General features: G+C 42.9%; 1 protein-coding gene across 6 annotated transcripts in view; it reads right to left on the bottom strand.

Moving 5' to 3' along the window:
* The window catches only part of EZH1 (enhancer of zeste 1 polycomb repressive complex 2 subunit), an 800,790-nt gene that overhangs the window by 170,041 nt on the left and 611,538 nt on the right, over positions 1 to 19,211 (bottom strand). For all 6 annotated transcript variants that reach the window (XM_073608276.1, XM_073608272.1, XM_073608277.1 and 3 more), the window contains 2 exons: positions 14,876 to 15,001; positions 1,895 to 2,073 (listed from right to left, as the gene is read on the bottom strand). In XM_073608276.1, the coding sequence (XP_073464377.1) occupies positions 1,895 to 2,073; positions 14,876 to 15,001 (305 nt within the window). The remainder of the gene's footprint in view (positions 1 to 1,894; positions 2,074 to 14,875; positions 15,002 to 19,211) is intronic.

The following is a 19,211-nucleotide window of genomic DNA, read 5'->3' as shown; positions in this document are numbered from 1 at the left end:
CTTTGTCCTGGTGCTCCAGGGCCTTCAAAAGTGTAATAGGTGGTTGAGACATGAGATGTGCAATTTATGCTCGTAGATCGCCTGATGGTGCGACTTCAATGTTGGGCCTTTGTATGTGGCCAGGCTGTGTAAAAGTCCCACACATGTGGTATCGCCATACTCAGGAGGAGTAGCAGAATGTATTTTGGGGTGTCATTTTTGCTATGTATTTGCTATGTGTTGGAAATATCTTATAAATGGACAACTTTGTGTAAAAAAAAATGCGTTTTCATTTTTTTTCCACATTTTCCAAAAACATCTGGAAAAAAAATAACCATTCATAAGACTCATTATGCCTCATAGATTATACATTGGGGTGTTTGCTTTCCAAAATGGGGTCATTTTGTGGGCAATTCCTTTGTCCTGGTGCTCCAGGGCCTTCAAAAGTGTAATAGGTGGTTGAGACATGAGATGTGCAATTTATGCTCGTAGATCGCCTAATGGTGCGACTTCAATGTTGGGCCTTTGTACGTGGCCAGGCTGTGTAAAAGTCCCACACATGTGGTATCGCCATACTCAGGAGGAGTAGCAGAATGTATTTTGGGGTGTCATTTTTGCTATGTGTTGGAAATATCTTATAAATGGACAACTTTGTGTAAAAAAAAATGCGTTTTCATTTTTTTTTCCACGTTTTGCAAAAACATCTGGAAAAAAAATAACCATTTATAAGACTCATTATGCCTCATAGATTATACGTTGAGGTGTTTGCTTTCCAAAATGGGGTCTTTTTGTGGGCAATTCCTTTGTCCTGGTGCTCCAGGGCCTTCAAAAGTGTAATAGGTGGTTGAGACATGAGATGTGCAATTTATGCTCGTAGATCGCCTGATGGTGCGACTTCAATGTTGGGCCTTTGTACGTGGCCAGGCTGTGTAAAAGTCCCACACATGTGGTATCCCCATACTCGGTAAGAGTAGCAGAATGTATTTTGGGGTGTAATTTGTTGTATACATATGCTCTGTGAGAGAAATAACCAGTTAATATGAAAATTTTGAAAAAAAATCTTCCTTTTGCAAAGAATTGTGGGAAAAAATTACAACTTAAAAAAACTCTTGGAATGTCTACTTTCTAAAAGGGGTCATTTGGGGGGTACTTTTCTGACTTGTTAGTACCTCAAGAAATGAGATTCACCTGATGAACTGAAGGCCTGATCAGATGTTTTCGATTTTCAGTGATTGGCACCATAGTTTATAGACTCTATAACTTTCACAAAGACCAAATAATATACACTAATTTGGGTAATTTTTTTCAAAGATATATAGCGGTATAAATTTTGGCCAAAATTTATGAAGAAAAATTATTAATTTGCTAAATTTTATGACAAAAACAAAGAAAAAGGACATTTTTCACAAAATTTACGGTCTTTTTTTATTTATAGCACAAAAAATAAAAAACCCATTAGTGATTAAATATCACCAAAAGAAAGCTCTATTTGTGTGAAAAAAAGGACACAAATTTAATTTGGGTACAGTGTTGCATGACTGAGTAATGGTCATTCAAAGTGTGAGAGCACCGAAAGCTGAAAATTGGTCTGGGCAGGAAGGGGGTTTAAGTGCCCTGTATTGAGGTGGTTAAAGTACTTTTCAAACCCAAACTGACAATTTTAATGAGTGAAAATTGCAAAAATTGCTCTGGCAGCAAAAGGAATGAACAAGTAGTTTTTATACTATCAGTAACAAGTAAAAAAAAACCTTGTGACCTTGTGTTATGAATCAAGAATGATCCTAAACCTGTAAGATATGAATCATTTCATGTTTTGAAGCTATTGAAAACGTCACACAAAAATTACTTAAAAAATGACACAAAAATAACTCAATGAAATACCTTTAAAACCTATATTTTGATCCCAGTAACAAACCTTCTTTAAGCCCCGCTGGATACTGCAGTTCTTGCAGGACACAATCTTGGAGTCCCAGTGCTCAGAGGCACCACAAGTAAGGCATAGATCAGGGTCACACTCACGGACAGCCAGATAACACGGACATTGTTTGGTATTACACTGTGTCTTACATCTGCATCCAGGGAATCGGTTTTGACCTGTGGGGGAACACAGGAGACTAACCCAAATATAACAAACCAGTGATCAGACAAGATGTCTCATACAAAATGAAGATTGTTAAGCATAATTGTACCAAAGTAATGAACAAAAAATCTACTTCATATGAAAGAGCAAATAACACACTGACATTTTTTACAGGGAACCTATATAAAGATATACTTTTATGAAAGGGAACATTTCAAAAGAGTTATTGCATTCTACACTCTAATTATGCCTGAACAAGCTTTTTGGTAGGGTACATGCTATTGTTTTTCCATGTAAACAGCATGCCTTCAGCTTTATCTAGCAGCGGTGAAAGGATTGACTAGAGAATCTGAATCATTAACTTACGTGTTAATGATTTAGATTCGCTAGTCAATACTTTTCACCACATTTTTTTTGTAACTACTTTTCTTTATTGTATGGAAGTTACAGCACAAAACATTGTAGTTGCTCGTAGAGGTCAAGACTTAACAACCAATTAAGACAATATGGGGGGAATTAACAAAGAGCTGTGTACCTTTAACAAGTAAGCTTACCTGTAGGGTAGAGGGCAGGGGGTACATATTTGCAACTTGGCTCTTTCTCAAAGTGGCGATTTCTACAAGTGAAATGCGCTTCTGACTCTGCACTTATCACTCATCATCTGACTGTCTGATCTGAAAATATCATCTTTGTCCTCCCACAGGTATGCTCCTACTGCTACAGCTCCAGCCAGAATCGCATTAGTGAAATCAGTCTCCTATGTCTCTTAACTCTGGTATGCTCCTACTGCTACAACTCCAGCCAAAAACTGAAACACTGCTATCTTTTTTTCTTATGTGTCTCTAATAATGCTGGTATGTTATTTTTACTCAACTGTCTGTAGACCTGTCCACATTACAATGCTTTATTATCTCCCTTGTCTTACCCAAAATTATGGCCCTCTTAACTTTAGTGCCCTCTTGCTAGTCTGTTTGTGACTTAAGAATGTTGCCCTATTAACCAGCCAAGCTTTATAACCTCTTGATTGCTAATTGAAATCCGCCCACACCCTACCCCTATCAGTATATATTTAAGCTTCTCTTGGGGGAAGCATTTGCAGGGGGTACACATTTGCAACTTGGCTCTTTCTCAAAGTGGCGATTTCTACAAGTGAAATGCACTTCTGACTCTGCACTTCAGCGAAGGCACAAAGCTGAATATATATATATTTATTTTTACCCTCACTCCTGTCCTTATTACTGCTCCTGCTAATTCTAAATCCACATACACTAAAAAATCTCCCTCACCCTCTTGCTTCTCCTAACCTCTGGAGATATATCCCCAAACCCTGGGCCTCCATCATTTAACTGTACCCCATGCACCCATCACCCTGCACCCTCTGGCAGCAGCTGCCGCAATCAACACAATTTAATTCCCATTTCTATTCTTCCCAAACCCAGACTCCCTTTCTCTTGTGCCCTTTGGAACTCGCGCTCTGTCTGCAACAAGCTCACCTCTCTATGACCTCTTTATTGCCAACTCATTTAACCTACTCGCTATTACCGAAACCTGGCTCCACGAATCCGACACTGCATCTTCTGCTGCCCTATCCCATGGTGGTCTTCTCTGGACTCACTCCCCCAGATCCCGCGGGCGTAAGGGAGGAGGTGTCGGAATCCTTCTAGCCCCACATAGCACCTTTCAGGTACTTCGGCCACCTCCCTCTCTGTCACTCTCCTCTTTCGAAGCACACTTTATTCGCCTTTTCACTCCAATTTCTCTAAGGATAGCTGTGATCTACAGGCCCCCTGGACCAGTATCAACCTTTCTTGAAGACTTCTCTGCCTGGCTACCCTACTTTCTTTCTTCTGAAATCCCCACTATCATTCTCGGCGACTTCAACATCCCTATTAATACTAACACTCCTTCCACTTCCAAACTTCTCAGCCTAACATCCTCCTTTGACCTGAAGCAGTGGATACATGCTCCAACTCACTCAGAAGGCAATATCCTTGACCTCGTGTTCTCTCACCTTTGCACTCCATGCAACCTCTCTAACTATCCATCCCCTCTCTCTGATCACCACCTTATTAGTTTCACTCTCTCCCTCACCTCCTCTCCCTCCAACCACCTTAAAGTTACCCGCAGAAACCTACGTCATCTCAACCCTTCTCTACTCTGCCATCAACAACCTCTACGACAAAATCTCTCCCCTATCCTGCACCAACCTAGCCACTTCTGTGTACAACGCTTCACTTCTAGCCTCACTGAACTCGCTTGCCCCCCTCACTACACACAGAATCAAGCCCAGACCCCTTCAACCTTGGCAAACAGATGATACTAGAAGTCTGAAAAAACATAGCCGTGCTCTGGAGCGCCTGTGGCGTAAGACTAAGTCCCAGAGAGATTTCTACCAATATAAATCTGCCCTCCAAAAATACAACTCCAGCCTCCTCTCTGCCAAGCAGACCTATTTTACCACTCTCATTAGCAACTTATCATCCTGTCCCCGTCAACTCTTCTCCACCTTCAACTCTCTACTTCGTCCTCCACCCGCCAACTCACTCACTGCACAGGAGATCGCCAATCACTTCAAACAGAAGATTGATACTATTCGCGCTGAGATCTCTACTGCGCCGACACCCTCCACGCTTTACACTTCATGCCAACAGGCACAATCATTATTTCCCTCTTTCAACCCCACCACTACAGACGAAGTTGCTAAACTACTTGCTAATGTCCACTTACCACCTGCCCTCTGGATCCTGTTCCCTCACAAATGCTACGTTCACCCTCTGGCCCTATACTACACTCTCTAACCCACATCTTCAATCTCTCCCTCTCTTCTGGCATCTTCCCTAACTCTCTAAAACATGCACTTGTCAGACCCATACTTAAAAAGCCCTCACTGGACCCATCCAATCTTAACAACCTACGCCCCATCTCCTTGCTCCCCTTCTTGTCCAAACTCCTCGAACGTCTGGTCTACAACCGACTGAGTGTCCACCTCGCTGATAATGGCCTTCTCGATCCCCTTCAGTCTGGATTTCGTCCTCAACACTCCACAGAAACTGCTCTCCTAAAACTAACAAACGATCTACTAACGGCCAAAACCAATCGACACTATTCTGTACTCCTACTCCTGGACCTCTCTGCTGCCTTTGATACGGTTGACCACCCCCTCCTCCTCAAAAAACGACATGCCTTTGGTCTCCGTGACTGTACACTTCGCTGGTTCTCGCCCTACTTATCCAACCGCACCTTTAGCGTTTCTTATAACTCTACTTCCTCCTCTCCTCTTCCTTTCTCTGTTGGGGTCCCCTTTTTTCAATCTACACTGCCTCCCTGGGTCAACTGATAGCCTCCCATGGCTTCCAATACCACCTCTACGCTGATGACACCCAAATCTATTTCTCTACCCCTCAGCTCACTCCCTCTGTCTCCTCACGTATCAGTAATTTACTCTCAGACATATCAGTCTGGATGTCTAACCACTTCCTTAAACTCAATGTAGCCAAAACCGAACTTCTAATCCCCCCCCCCATGCCTCTTCCCCTGATCTCTCTGTCAAAATCGATGGCACAACTATAAGCCCATCCCCACATGCCAAGGTTTTAGGTGTAGTCCTAGACTCTGAACTCTCCTTCAAGCAACACATCCAATCACTGTCCAAATCCTGCCGCCTCAACCTCCGCAACATCTCCAAAATACGCCCCTTTCTAACCAATGACACAACAAAGCTCTTAATTCACTCGCTGGTCATCTCTCGCCTTGACTACTGCAACTCCCTTCTCATTGGCTTACCTCTACATAGTCTATCACCTCTTCAATCCATTATGAATGCCGCTGCCAGACTCATCCACCTTACCAATCGCTCTGTGTCTGCCACTCTTCTCTGTCAATCCCTCCACTGGCTTCCGTTCGGCCAAAGAATTAAATTCAAAATTCTAACAACTACGTACAAAGCCATCCACAATTTCGCCACCAGCTACATCACTTGCTTAGTCTCTAAATACCAACCTACTCGCTCTCTTCGTTCCTCTCAAGACCTCCTGCTCTCTAGCTCCCTTGTCACCTCCTCCCATGCTCGCCTCCAGGCCTTTTCCAAAGCCTCTCCAATCCTATGGAACTCCTTACCCCAATCTGTCCGCTTATCTCCTACTTTATTAGCTTTCAGAAGATCCCTGAAAACCCTTCTCTTCAGAGAAGCCTATCCTACCCACACCTAACAACTGTACTTTCTTTTTTTTTCCCCATCAGCTCATCCCCCACAGTTATTACCTTTTGTCTCCACTTGACCCTCCCTTCTAGATTGTAAGCTCTAATGAGCAGGGCCCTCTGATCCCTCCTGTATTGATTTGTATTGTAACTGTTGGCGCTATATAAATCCTGTATAATAATAATAAGGTACAAGGACTATCTCCTAAACATATACCGTTTAGGAGATAGTCACATCAGCAACAGCCAATGACATCACCTGAAATGCTGAGTGCTGTGCCACAGCTGGGCTCCCCACGTGCATGTGTGGTAGTATCATCATCGCAGCTCCGGCCGTTCATACGGCCAGAGCCTGTGAACCTGGAAGGAAGACCAGGTGAAGATGGAAGTGCTGGGGAAGTCAGGGGAGTAATGACAGCGCTGGAGTGCTTAAGTCTGTCATAATGTGCTAGATTGTAGTGCATATTAGTTCATTATGTAATAAACTTGCAGGGGGGGCCATATTTTTTTTTTTTTCTTTTGGCGGTTTACCACCACTTTAACAGAGGCCAAAAGCCATTTTGTTAATTTAGTAATAAGTTCTCTGTTCTGTGGCTGTGACAAATACAGCACAGAGAACGGCTAGCTGGAGCTGCATGCTCTGATCTCACTGCCTCTGTTTTTGCTCAGCGTGGGAGGGAGGAGGGGGGTTTAACCCTGCAGACTCTGCTTGTGTAGTGTAATCACTGCATGGGCAAAGAGACGGATGTGAGCCTCTAAGCGCACACTTGATGGGAACGTGCCTCAGTTTTCTATATGGGAAAACTGCTGTATTCCCTCTGTCAATTAGGTGTAGACCTACACTAGTTTCTATTTCACTCTGAAATAGAAACTGATGCAGGTGGTACTGATAGACCTGAAACAGGTGTGGTGCACTTGCGCTATTATAATGGTGCAGGGAGTTTAGTTAATTCCCTGGTATGTTATTACTTTCCTTATGTACTTCCAGGATCCATAGTTTAACTTTCATTTCCAATATTAGATGTGGGAGAAGAAGGTTGGAGGCAAACACAAAGAAAGGGCAAGGAGTAAGGGGGAAGAGGGGTCAGGGGGTAACCAAACTGAAATCTCATTGGTTATGCAACCATTTATGTTTTTATGATACATCTGAGATCAGGGACATGTACCTCAGATTTTAGCCAATTTGCTCTAGAAGTAGTGGTTATATGAAGGAATCATACAGAGAGGAAGCAATTCTCCTTAACAAAAGAACATGCATTTCACAATAAAGGAGAAGTAAGGTAATGCAAAAATAGGTAGTACATGCTACCCTCATACCTGCATTGCATTTCTTTCTTCATCACTTTTGTTTTTGCAGAATAGTCTTTTGAATTGTGCAGAATCAGCCTCTAACAGTTCTTTCTCAGTTCAAAAGTCTAGAACGAGCATGTTCTTCACATGCCTCTGTTTCCATGGCGGCATGGCCCCAGGTAAAACCCGGAAGCAGAGACAGTGTGATACAAGCAGTGGAATCCTCACCTTTCCCTGGCTGTTATTTGCAAGCTCTCCTCTCCCCTGGGCTTTGATATTCCTTCCTGTGTCCTCTGAATTCCCTCCCCCCTCACTCATTCCTTCAAAGTTCATGTCAGTGTCTCCTCCAGCCAAATGGGGGTTAGGGGGGATTGTCACTGAAAACTTCTATGAACACAGGTAATCTCTCTACACACAGCACTGTGTTATATCAGAAGAGGAGACATGGCGAGGAGCATAGTGACCTGTGACCTGTGTCTGTTCTCTGAAATTAACACAGTGCTATGTGTACAGAACATACCTGTGTACAGTACATAGGAGAGGAGACTAACAACTCCCCCGTATCGAAAGTGACCCCGATATGTCCCCAGAGTCTCCTTTATTGTACATACAAATCATCCCTCTGTCACTGATCCCATGCCCCACACCATCCGTCTGTCACTGAACCCACCCCCCCAACATCCCTCTGTCCCTGATCCCATCCCTATCCCCCCCATCCCCTGTACTCCTATACAATCCAATCATCCCCAGTGCCATCACATGCCGTACAGAGCCATCATATGCCATACAGTCCCATCATCCCCATCCCCTGTACTCCTTTACAGTCCCATCATCCCCATCACTCCAATACAGTCCCATCATCCCCATCCCCTGTATTCCAATACAGTCCCATCATCCCCATCCCTGTACGGCATGTGATGGCACTGTACATGATGTAATGACACTGTACAACATGTGATGGCACTGTACGGCATGTGATCCTGTAATATTCTATTTACAATGAAGGGAGCATTATTGCTATAGGGGTACTAGGTAATACACCAATTATGGGGGAGCAAAGCTTTGTCCATGTCTGAGGAGCTCTGCGCTTCAGTATAAAAATACAAGGTTTAATTGTCTCATATAAAAAATCCAGATGGTCAATAAAAGGGTTCCTTCATAATGTTAGCTCTGATTTTTATTTCATTTTACTATACCAGTAATGCATGGAATGCCTGTGTGCTGTCACATCCATATGTGTATTCTGCTTTACAAATATATTGTTTTCACTCTGGTAGATAGTGCTGTGTATGTAAATCTCCTCTACATATTACTAACAGTGACTTCTCCTACCTTAGTCACTGACTGAAGTGCTGATATCTCTGCCGACTCTTCTGACCATCGGAACATGCTACAGAGGAGAAGGGAGGGGGAGGAGGGAGAAGGGAAGAGGAAAGATGGAGCAGCTACACTCTGTGAAGTCTCGGGAAGGAGCAGAGAGCGGACATCAATCAAGCAAAATGACAGGAAGGGGGGTGGATCCAGACTCCAGAGCCAGACCATTGTTGGTATTATACTGTATGTAAGTCTGTAGCCCCTCCCACGGGTATTTAGCTCAATTTTAACAGAATGGGGGCACTTCTGAGAGGGCTGGAAGGATTTATAGATATCAGCAGCTCACATAGAATAGATGTAAGAAAAAAAAAAGGAAACCCATACTTCTCTTTTAATAAACATGCTACCAAAATTAGTGTGTGTTGTAAATTGCTCCTATTTCTTCTTGCTGTAAGCCACCATTTTGTTAAAGCCCAGAGCAGTCACTTCCTTACTGAGAACAATCCCCTGTGTCACTTTTTGTTATTAAAATGTTTGCATTTCCAGTTTGATTGTATGTCTTGGTTCATATCGAGCGGGAGTCAGAAACTCCTAGATTATGGGCTACCTATCGACCGCGGGTAGGTGACAGGTATACCGGAAAGTGGTCTGCGCCGCCAACCCCCGCCTTTTACTTCTAGCTGCCAGTTTTTTGTCCGCCCCCAGCCTCCTCCGCCATGCCTTCGGTCCTTCTCTCTTTCCTCCCCTCTAGCTTCCTCCGCGGCTGTCATCAGTGAACAGCGGGGAGCGAGAGCCAGCACAGCTCAGAGCGGTGGGAGGAGTTAACCCGCCGGTGATCATTTGTTAGGTCCTAAGCAACCAATTACCAGCTTGTTAATATGAAAAGCCACTCTGCCACCTCCCGCCCCTTGTCCACAACTGTGCTGCCTCTCGGTCTCCAGTGTGCACAGGTAAGATGCAATGGAACAATGCTATGGGAGGGAAGGGGAGCAAGAGGACAATAATGTGCGTGGGGGGGTTGATATGAAGGGTGATGTGGTAGAGCCATCCCCATGTGTCCTCTGCCCCCTTCACATCACTCCCCCCAATCCCTGCATTCTGAGTGCAATGTACTCCTTAACCCTACATTCTGAGCATAATGCACTCCTGATCCCTGCATTCTGAGCGCAACGCATTCCTGATCTCTGCATTCTGAGCGCAACGCATTCCCGATCACTGCATTCTGAGCGCAACTCACTCCTGATCCCTGCATGCTGAGGGCAACGCACTACTGATTCCTGCATTCTGAGCACAACTCACTCCTGATGCCTGCTTTCTGAATGCAACCTACTCTTGATCCCTGCATTCTGAGCACAACTCACTCCCTAACCCTGCATTCTGAGTGCTACGCACACCTTAACCCTGCATTCTAGGCGCAACTCACTCCTGATCCCTGCATTCTGAGAGCAACTCACTCCTGATCCCTGCATACTGAGTGCAACTTACTCATGATCCCTGCATTCTGAGTGCAACTCACTCCTTAACCCTGCATTCTGAGCGCAACTCACTGCTGATCCCTGCTGAGTGCAACGCACTCCTAATCCATGCATTCTGAGCGCAACGCACTCCTGATCCCTGAGCTCAACGCACTCCTGAACCCTGAATTCTAAACATAACGCACTCCTGAACCCTGCATTCTGAGCATAACACACTCCTGAACCCTCTTGTAATATCTTTTTTTTTGTGTCCACTGTGTTTGCGATCTACATTTGGGGTTAACAATGTATTATTACCCTTAGTAGATTACAAAGGCAGTGTGTTTTGAACACACTGCAGGAAACACGTGGAACATGCCTTTCTGGCATTGCGTTCTGGTGTGAAACAGCCCCAACAACAGGACATTGTGCCCGGTAATCTTTGAATTCATCAGTGTTGTTCAAGTAGATCTCTATCTCTCTAAGGTTGCCTACCCCTGAGCTAGAGGGAAAGGCTGCAGAAGCTTTACTGTGTTGAAAGTTCATAGTGCTGCCCTGCCAAAGGAGAGATAATCAGGGAGATCAGATAAGACACTATCCTTGTAAGTTAACTCTTTTGTGTCTCCCTGGCAGCAGAGTTTGTCCCGTCACTTCTCCTGCTTTTCTTTTCTCTCTCCCTAATCTGTGCTTCCATTGGCACAGTCCATGTCATTCCTGTTGCTTCCTCCCCCCTCAGCAGCAGTAAGTTTCTAGGCTGTCTGCAGATTGGTCTCTAGTGACTCACTAATTATCGGCACAGTGCTGAGAATACTGGACAAGTGATACTGTGCAGAGCAGGGTGAGACAGTGTCTTACTGGATTTTAAACAGTACAGGCACTTACTTTCAATGTTTTACATAGCTGTACCTGCAAAAGGGGCCAACATGAAGCGATCTATCTGGACCTAATTTTCTGACTAAAGTTCCACTTTAAGGTGAAGTCTAGTTCCCTTTCCCAACATTCCATGGAGGGTAGCTTTGTTGAATGATCAGGGTTCATAAAGAAATTTGTAGATAAGAGAAATACCCTTCAGATTGATTTAAAGCGGGGGTCCACCTATCTATCGTTTTTTTTTTTTTGAGTGCATTCACAAACTTTTCTTCTCAGCATTACATACTCACATATTGTGTGTAATATGTCCGCCTGTGTCAGATTTCCTCGGAAAGAATAACTTATATTATTCACTGCAGGCGGTTTCCATCTTCATTGTGGGCATATGAAGCCCACAAGCATTTATTTCCTGGATGTGGTGAAGGCTGTGCTCCCAGCATTCACCGCTCGTTCCCACACATGCTCAGTGGCATCCTGGGAAGCCTGAGACTAGCTCCCAGGAGTCTGGGAGAGGCTAGAAACACGCCTACTCCCATGGGAGGAGAACCAGGAAGTGCAAAGAAGAATAGAAAAATAAAAGGTAATTACGGCGATTTAAATTTTTTTAAACGGCATGTCAGCATCTAGGCAAGGAAGAGAATACATACAGATATTGTTCAAAATTTGGGTGGAACTCCGCTTTAATGGTCATTGAAAAAAGAAAGGCATCCTCTGATGGTGGGATTTTCTTTAACCATTAAAGTGGTTAAAAAATGGCAGATAGAAAAGTGTTTCTAGAAGTCTTTACTAAAGGTCACATAAGCTGAACAGAGATCGGTGAATAGTTTTAAATATTACCAGAAAACGAGTTTCCATTGGTCTTTATTTATTTTTTTTAAAGCAAAAAATCAAACATTTTTTTTGATCTCTTGCTTTTAAGGGTAGAGGAGAGATTTGGGGTCTGTTAGACCCTAGATCTCTCCATAAAGAGGACCTGTCATGCTGTATTGTTATCACAAGGGATGTTTACATTCCTTGCGATAGCAATAAATGTGATAAAAAAAAAGTTTGTAAAGTGACAGTGCAAAAATTTTAAAAAATTTATAAAATAAATAAATTAAAAAAAATGTTTTAAAGCGGCCCGTGTGCTCACACTCAGTGGTAAATGCATACATGGGTCACGCCCACACACAGTCTGTAAACGGTGTTAGCACCACACGTGAGGTATTGCCACTAACGTCTGAGCGGGAACAATAATTCTAGCACTAGACCTCATTTGTAACTATAAACTGGTAACCTTTAGAAAAAAGCAACAACTACCATTTTATTCTCTAGGGTCTCTGCTAAATATATATATATATATATATATATATATATATATATATATATATATATGCACACACACACAGTATCTCACACAAGTAAGTACACCCCTCACATTTTTGTAAATATTTTATTATATCTTTTCATGTGACAACACTGAAGAAATGACACTTTGCTACAATGTAAAGTAGTGAGTGTACAGCTTGTATAATAGTGTAAATTTGCTGCCCCCTCAAAATAACTCAACACACAGCCATTAATGTCTAAATCACTGGCAACAAAAGTGCGTACACCCCTAAGTGAAAATGTCCAAATTGGGCCCAATTAGCCATTTTCCCTCCCAGATATCATGTGACTCATTAGCGTTACAAGATCTCAGGTGTGAATGGGGAGTAAGTGTGTTAAATTTGGTGTTATCGCTCTCACTCTCTCATACTGGTCACCGGAAGTTCAACATGGCACCTCATGGCAAAGAACTTTCTGATGAGCTGAAAAAAATAATTGTTGCTTTACATAAAGATGGCCTAGGCTATAAGAAGATTGCCAAGACCCTGAAGCTGAGCTGTAGCATAATGGCCAAGACCATACAGCGGTTTAATTGGACAGGTTCCACTCAGAACAGGCCTCGCCATGGTCGACCAAAGAAGTTAAGTGCATGTGCTCAGCGTCATATACAGAGGTTGTCTTTAGGAAATAGACGTATGAGTGCTGCCAGCTTGGCTGCAGAGGTCGAAGGGGTGGGGGGTCAGCCTGTCAATGCTTAGACCATATTCCGCACACTGCATCAAATTGGTCTGCAAGGATGTGGTCCCAGAAGGAAGCCTCTTCTAAAGATGATGCACAAGAAAGTCCGCAAACAGTTTTCTGAAGACATGCAGACTGACATGGTTTACTAAAACCATGTCCTGTGGTCTGATGAGACCAAGATAAACGTATTTGGTTAAGATTGTGTCAAGCGCGTGTGGCAGCAACCAGGTGAGGAGTACAAAGACAAGTGAGTCTTGCCTACAGTCAAGCATAGTGATGGGAGAGTCATGGTCTGGGCTGCATGAGTGCTGCCGGCACTGGGGAGCTACAGTTCATTGAGGGAACCATGAATGCCAACATGAGCTGTGACATACTGAAGCAGAGCATGATCCCCTCTCTTCAGAGACTGGGCTGCAGGGCAGTATTCCAACATAAGAAGGACCCCAAACACACCTCTAAGACGACCACTGCCTTGCAAAAGAAGCTGAGGGTAAAGGTGATGGACTGGTCAAGCATGTCTCCAGACCTAAACTCTATTGAGCATATTTGGGGCATCCTCAAATGGAAGGTGGAGGAGCACAAGGTCTCTAACATCCACCAGCTCTGTGATGTCGCCATGGAGGAGTGGAAGAGGACTCCAGTGGCAACCTGTGAAGCTCTGGTGAACTCCATGCCCAAGGGGGTTAAGGCAGTGCTGGAAAATAATAGTGACCACACAAAATATTGACACTTTGGGCCCAAATTGGACATTTTCACGTAGGGGTGTACTCACTTTTGTTGCCGGTGGTTTAGACATTAATGGCTGTGTGTTGAGTTATTTAGCAAATGTGTGTTTATTATTGAGCAAATTTATATATATATATAGTTGTGCTCATAAGTTTACATACCCTGGCAGGATTTTTGATTTCTTGGCCATTTTTCAAAGAATATGAATGATAACACAAAAACATTTCTTTCACTCATGGTTGAGTGAGGGGTGTAATCACTTGTGTGAAGAACGGTATATATATATATATATATATATATATATATATATATATATATATATATATATTGTTTGGGGGTTCGAAGTAATTTCCTAGCAAAAAATACTGATTTTTACTTGTAAACAAGTGTCAGAAAATGGCCTGGCGGTCAGCAAGTGGTTTTAAGGATCAGATCCCACCAAGCAGCATTAGACTTAGTGACCATTGTCACCGGGACTGCGAGGTAAATTCAAGATTCACTAGATATCACCAGAACAAGAATAGAGGGGAAATCTTCTGAAAGGACACAGTTCTTCTGATGACAGCTAAAAGGAGATTTTTTTTTCACTCAAAGTTAACGACACAATTTCCCCATTACAAACGCCTTTAGATCTACTAACAATTATGTTTTACATGGGCCCTTATATTTGGATACAGATTGATTGGATTACAGACACTATGGCGATTTTCATTCTAAATATGCAGATGTTTGTCACATTCGCACAAGGAACTTTTTCTACATAGACTCCTAAGTGCTGGCACCAGATGTTCAGATATTATTGCATTTTATAATTTCCATAGTAGGATAGTCTCCATTAATTCTACAATCAACCATCAACACTTCCTACCATTTGCAAAATATAATAAATCTTATACTTTAATGGTATGTTACTCACAGTCAGGATTGCACTGACAAAATTTTTCACAGAAGTTCTGTGTCATGATGCATGGACAAGTGCTATCACAATGATGATCTGGATGGTCACAGGGCTGGTAGTTGTACACCTGATTGGCTGAATTGTCTATTTAAAAAAAAAAAAATAGTGTTCATTAGTTTTGAAAAATTTTAATCACAAAATGTTAACATTTCCCTTCTGCATTTGTAGGCAACAAAACACAAGTGGGACTTGTGCAAAAAGTGTCCAGAAAAAAATTCCCCTCTTCCTCTCCAACAATTAGCTTTTCCCTTGATAGTTTCTGGATTAACAATTAGGCTGCATTCACACCTGAGCGTTTCAAAGTCGCGTGGTTTTTACCGCGTTTTTGTTCAGGTCACCAATGTAAGAGCCCCTTCACACTGCCAGCGTCCGGGCGTTGGCGGTAAAGCACCTCTAGTTTTAGCGGTGCTGTACCATCATTTTTGCGTCGCTAGTGGGGCTCGTTTAACCCCCGCTAGCGGCCAAATAAAGGGTTAAAAGCGTCCACAAAGCACCGCTGCCGAGACGCTTTGGCAGCGCTGCCCATTGATTTTAATGGGCAGGGGCGCTTTAGGAGCAGTGTATTCACCGCTCCTAAAGCACTGCAAAGAAGCTGCTTGCAGGACTTTTTTTTACGTCCTGCCAGTGCTGTGCCACAGTGTGAAAGCACTTGGGCTTTCAAACTGGGATTGCAAATGAGGCTTTTTTCAGGTGCTATTTTTAGCACTAAAGCGCTCGAAAAACGCCTCCAGTGTGAAAGGGGTCTTAAAGGCAGAAAAACGCCTGTAATCTGCCACAAAGAAGCTCATGCTCTTTTTTGAGCTTAGGGCGTTTTTCAGGCGTTTTGCTTCAGGTGACCAAATGCTTAGATGTGAACAGGTGCCATTGAAATACATGGGATTTTGCTTGTTGGGCGTTTTTCAGGCACCTTTTCATGCGTTTTACAAGCTTTTATGAGCTGAAAACGCTTAGATTTGAATGCAGCCTTATGCTGCATACACACCAGTGGAATTTCTATCGGAAAAATCTTGGACGGTTTTTCGGACGGAATTCCGCTCAAGCTTGTCTTGCATACACACGATCACACCAAATTCCGACTGTCAAGAACGCAGTGACGTACAACACGTACGACAGGACTATAGAATGGAAACTCAATACCCAGTGGGCCACCCTTTGGGCTCCTTCTGCTAATCTTGTCTTTATCTCATGTTAGTAGAAGTTTGGTGAGAGACAATTCATGCTTTTCAGCCTCGTACTTTTCAGTCCGTTACTGCTCTTCAGTTTGTGCTTGTGGGTTTGTATCTGGTTTTCAGTGCGTGTAGTCAGTTCGTATCTGTTTTCCAGTGCGTTCTTGTCCGCTCATTTCTGATTTTCAGCTTGATCTTCACAGGCCTTTCTGTTCTTCAGTGCGTTCTGTTAGTTCGTTCTGACCAGCCGACCGTTTTGAAGCCATGTTGCGGGTACGTGCTCGTCGTAGAGTTCGTGCTATGCGTGGGCTTGGTATTAGCGTTCTTGCTTTGACCCAAGCCCAGTCCATGAACAGGGTGGGGAGGAGTTCATGGACCAAGAATTGGTTGCTCCATTCTCTCATATGCCTTTGCTGCGTGAAATCCAGGATAATAACCCTGAGGATTTCAGGAATTTTCTCCGGATGACAGACCCCGTTTTTCACCGTCTGTTGGCTTTGCTGTTCCCTTATATTACAAAACAGGACACCTGCATGCGGCAAGCCATCACTCCGGAGCAGAGGCTAGTCGCCACGTTGCGGTACTTGGCAATGGGGAGAAGTCTACAGGACCTCAAGTTCTCTACAAGCATCTCACCCCAGGCTCTGGGGATCATTATTCCAGAGACCTGTTCTGCCATCATACAGGTCCTGCAGAAGGACTATATCAGGTTAAGTTTTCTCCTTTAACATCACATTCCTTGTATTTAATGTATGCTAATTTTTTGTATTTCTTTCATCATTCCCTAATTACCATGATTGTAATATGCTGTGAATGTCCGCTTTGTGCCCATGCATGCTGTAAGCTTTTAATGCTCCTTTTTTTTACTTTCATGCATATTTGCCTTCACTAACCCCTCCAGCATGCTATCCTGGGCCCATATACACCTAGCCTAGTCACGTAACAATGTATTTTGTCAGCTCCATTGTAGTGCTTTACCCTAAACACCCCCTAAAATGTGTACAAATGTTATTGTTGTCCTTAAATTCAGGCAGAGTGCCAGAGGCTTTTTTTGGGGGTCCAAAACTCATTTATAACACTCCCCCCCCCCGAAAACATTTACAATGGGCCATCAGAGGGGTTGAGGAAGCTGATAAGTGGGCCTTATATTTTTGTCTTTAAATACTCCTTAAAAAAATGTTATACTGATGTTGGCCAAGAATGTTTGTGTCTAATCTGCTTGCAATGTTATGTGTAAAAGTACTAATATTTTTTTTTTCTTTTTTGACTCCACAGTTTCCTTCCACGCCACAGGAATGGCAGACTGTGGCATCCCAGTTTGCTCATTGTTGGGACTTTCCCAACTGCGGAGGGGCAATCGATGGGAAGCACCTCCACATCGTCTCACCACCCCACTCGGGGTCATACTATTTTAACTATAAGGGGTTTCATAGTATTGTGTTGATAGCGGTGGTGTCGGTGACATACGTGTTTCTCTATGTGGACGTGGGGAAGAATGGCCGGATGTCGGATGGTGGAGTCTTTGCCCAGACAGAGTTCTACACACGTCTCCAGAGTGGTGGCTTGCGATTGCCACCTGCGGAAGAGAACGTGGAAGGACTCCCATTTATTTTTATCGCTGATGAAGAATTTGGTCTGGGTGATCACCTGATGAGGCCTTTCCCCCAGAGGACCCTCACCCCCGAGAAGAGGGTTTTTAATTACCGGCTGACCAGAGCCAGAAGAGTCATGGAGAATGCCTTTGGGATAATGGCCAGTCGGTTCCGCCTATTTCTTACGGCAATAAATATGGCGGAGTACAAACTGAACCACATAGTTCTAGCATGCTGCATACTACACAACTTTTTAAAGAGAAATGCTCCGAATTATGTTGCCTCAGTTGGGCCTGAGGCCAGACTTCGAGAAACTACAATGACGGCCCTGGAAGCTGGCCGTCCTGGCTTGCCCCCCCAAAGCGCCTGTGAAGTGCGTCAAAAATATGTTGATTATTTTACGGGTAGGGGGGCCATTGTTATGCCAGCAAATTTGTAATTTATTTAGAAATAAAAAAAAATTGATCTGATAAAATCTTGATTTTGATTTACTGCTTGTGTTTCTTTTAGCCGTCTCCTAGGTTCTCCTAGTGCACTTGTAGTGCCAAGTGGTTTTTCCATTATTAAGTAACACCCATTGTCACTGTAAACACCAACTTAATACAAAAACTGATATTGAGCATTGAAAGAAGAAGCCACACATTGTTGAGTATAAAACCTTTTACTCCGTGCACATTCACATGTGCGTTGTAAAACATTTTTGGGTAAAAAAACAACATCTTAGTTTTATAAAGTTTTACCTTAAAAATATTTTTTTAGTACATAAACAAGCATGTTTCAAAACATAACATACACAACTCAGGTTCTTCCAGTACCATCAGACATTATAGTGTCACAAATGTGTTGATATTGCCTTCATCAGATGGGGTGATGTCACCCCTGTAAAAGCCAAATTTTGAAAATGCACACAAATTGGGAGTCAAACTGGGGATTTCCCTCCTGATCCCATGCCTAATGTCAACATTTGCTATCTCCTGGACTATAAGATAGAAACAAGAAGAACCAACATAAAACACCACATCCCGTATAGATAAATAATGAAGAAAGGGCTGTTAGGCATAAAGCCTAGGGACTTTTGAGGTGTCTGTATTTACAATAGGTATTTAGACCACATTGAAGTAAAAAAGAAATTTTTATTACAAATAGAAAAATTAAAAAGAGCCTAATAAAGGCCACATATAGTACAATGTTTTTCAAAAATATATAAATATAAAATGTAACAACAATTTTATATTCCAGATACCACTATTTTTCTCTCTACATGTTTCGCTCTGTGGAGCTTCCTCAGGAATTTAGGTGGTACCGTTTAGAACTGTAATTTACATAAAAAAGAAATAAATCAGTACAATACAAGATCATAAAATTCAAGAATTGATGATAATGAGGAAAATTGACAGATCAAATTGAAAATCTAATTGAGAATATTGCACAATATTGCAAAACGCATATGTAGGTCTATATTGATACAGTGCAGATACTGCAGTACAAAAATGTATATACATATAACACAAAAGAAAATTCTACACCTTACCTAAA

This window comes from Aquarana catesbeiana, linkage group LG12 (assembly GCF_042186555.1).
Source record: "Aquarana catesbeiana isolate 2022-GZ linkage group LG12, ASM4218655v1, whole genome shotgun sequence".
NCBI lineage: Eukaryota > Metazoa > Chordata > Amphibia > Anura > Ranidae > Aquarana > Aquarana catesbeiana.
This window is presented reverse-complemented; position numbering and strand designations above follow the sequence as displayed.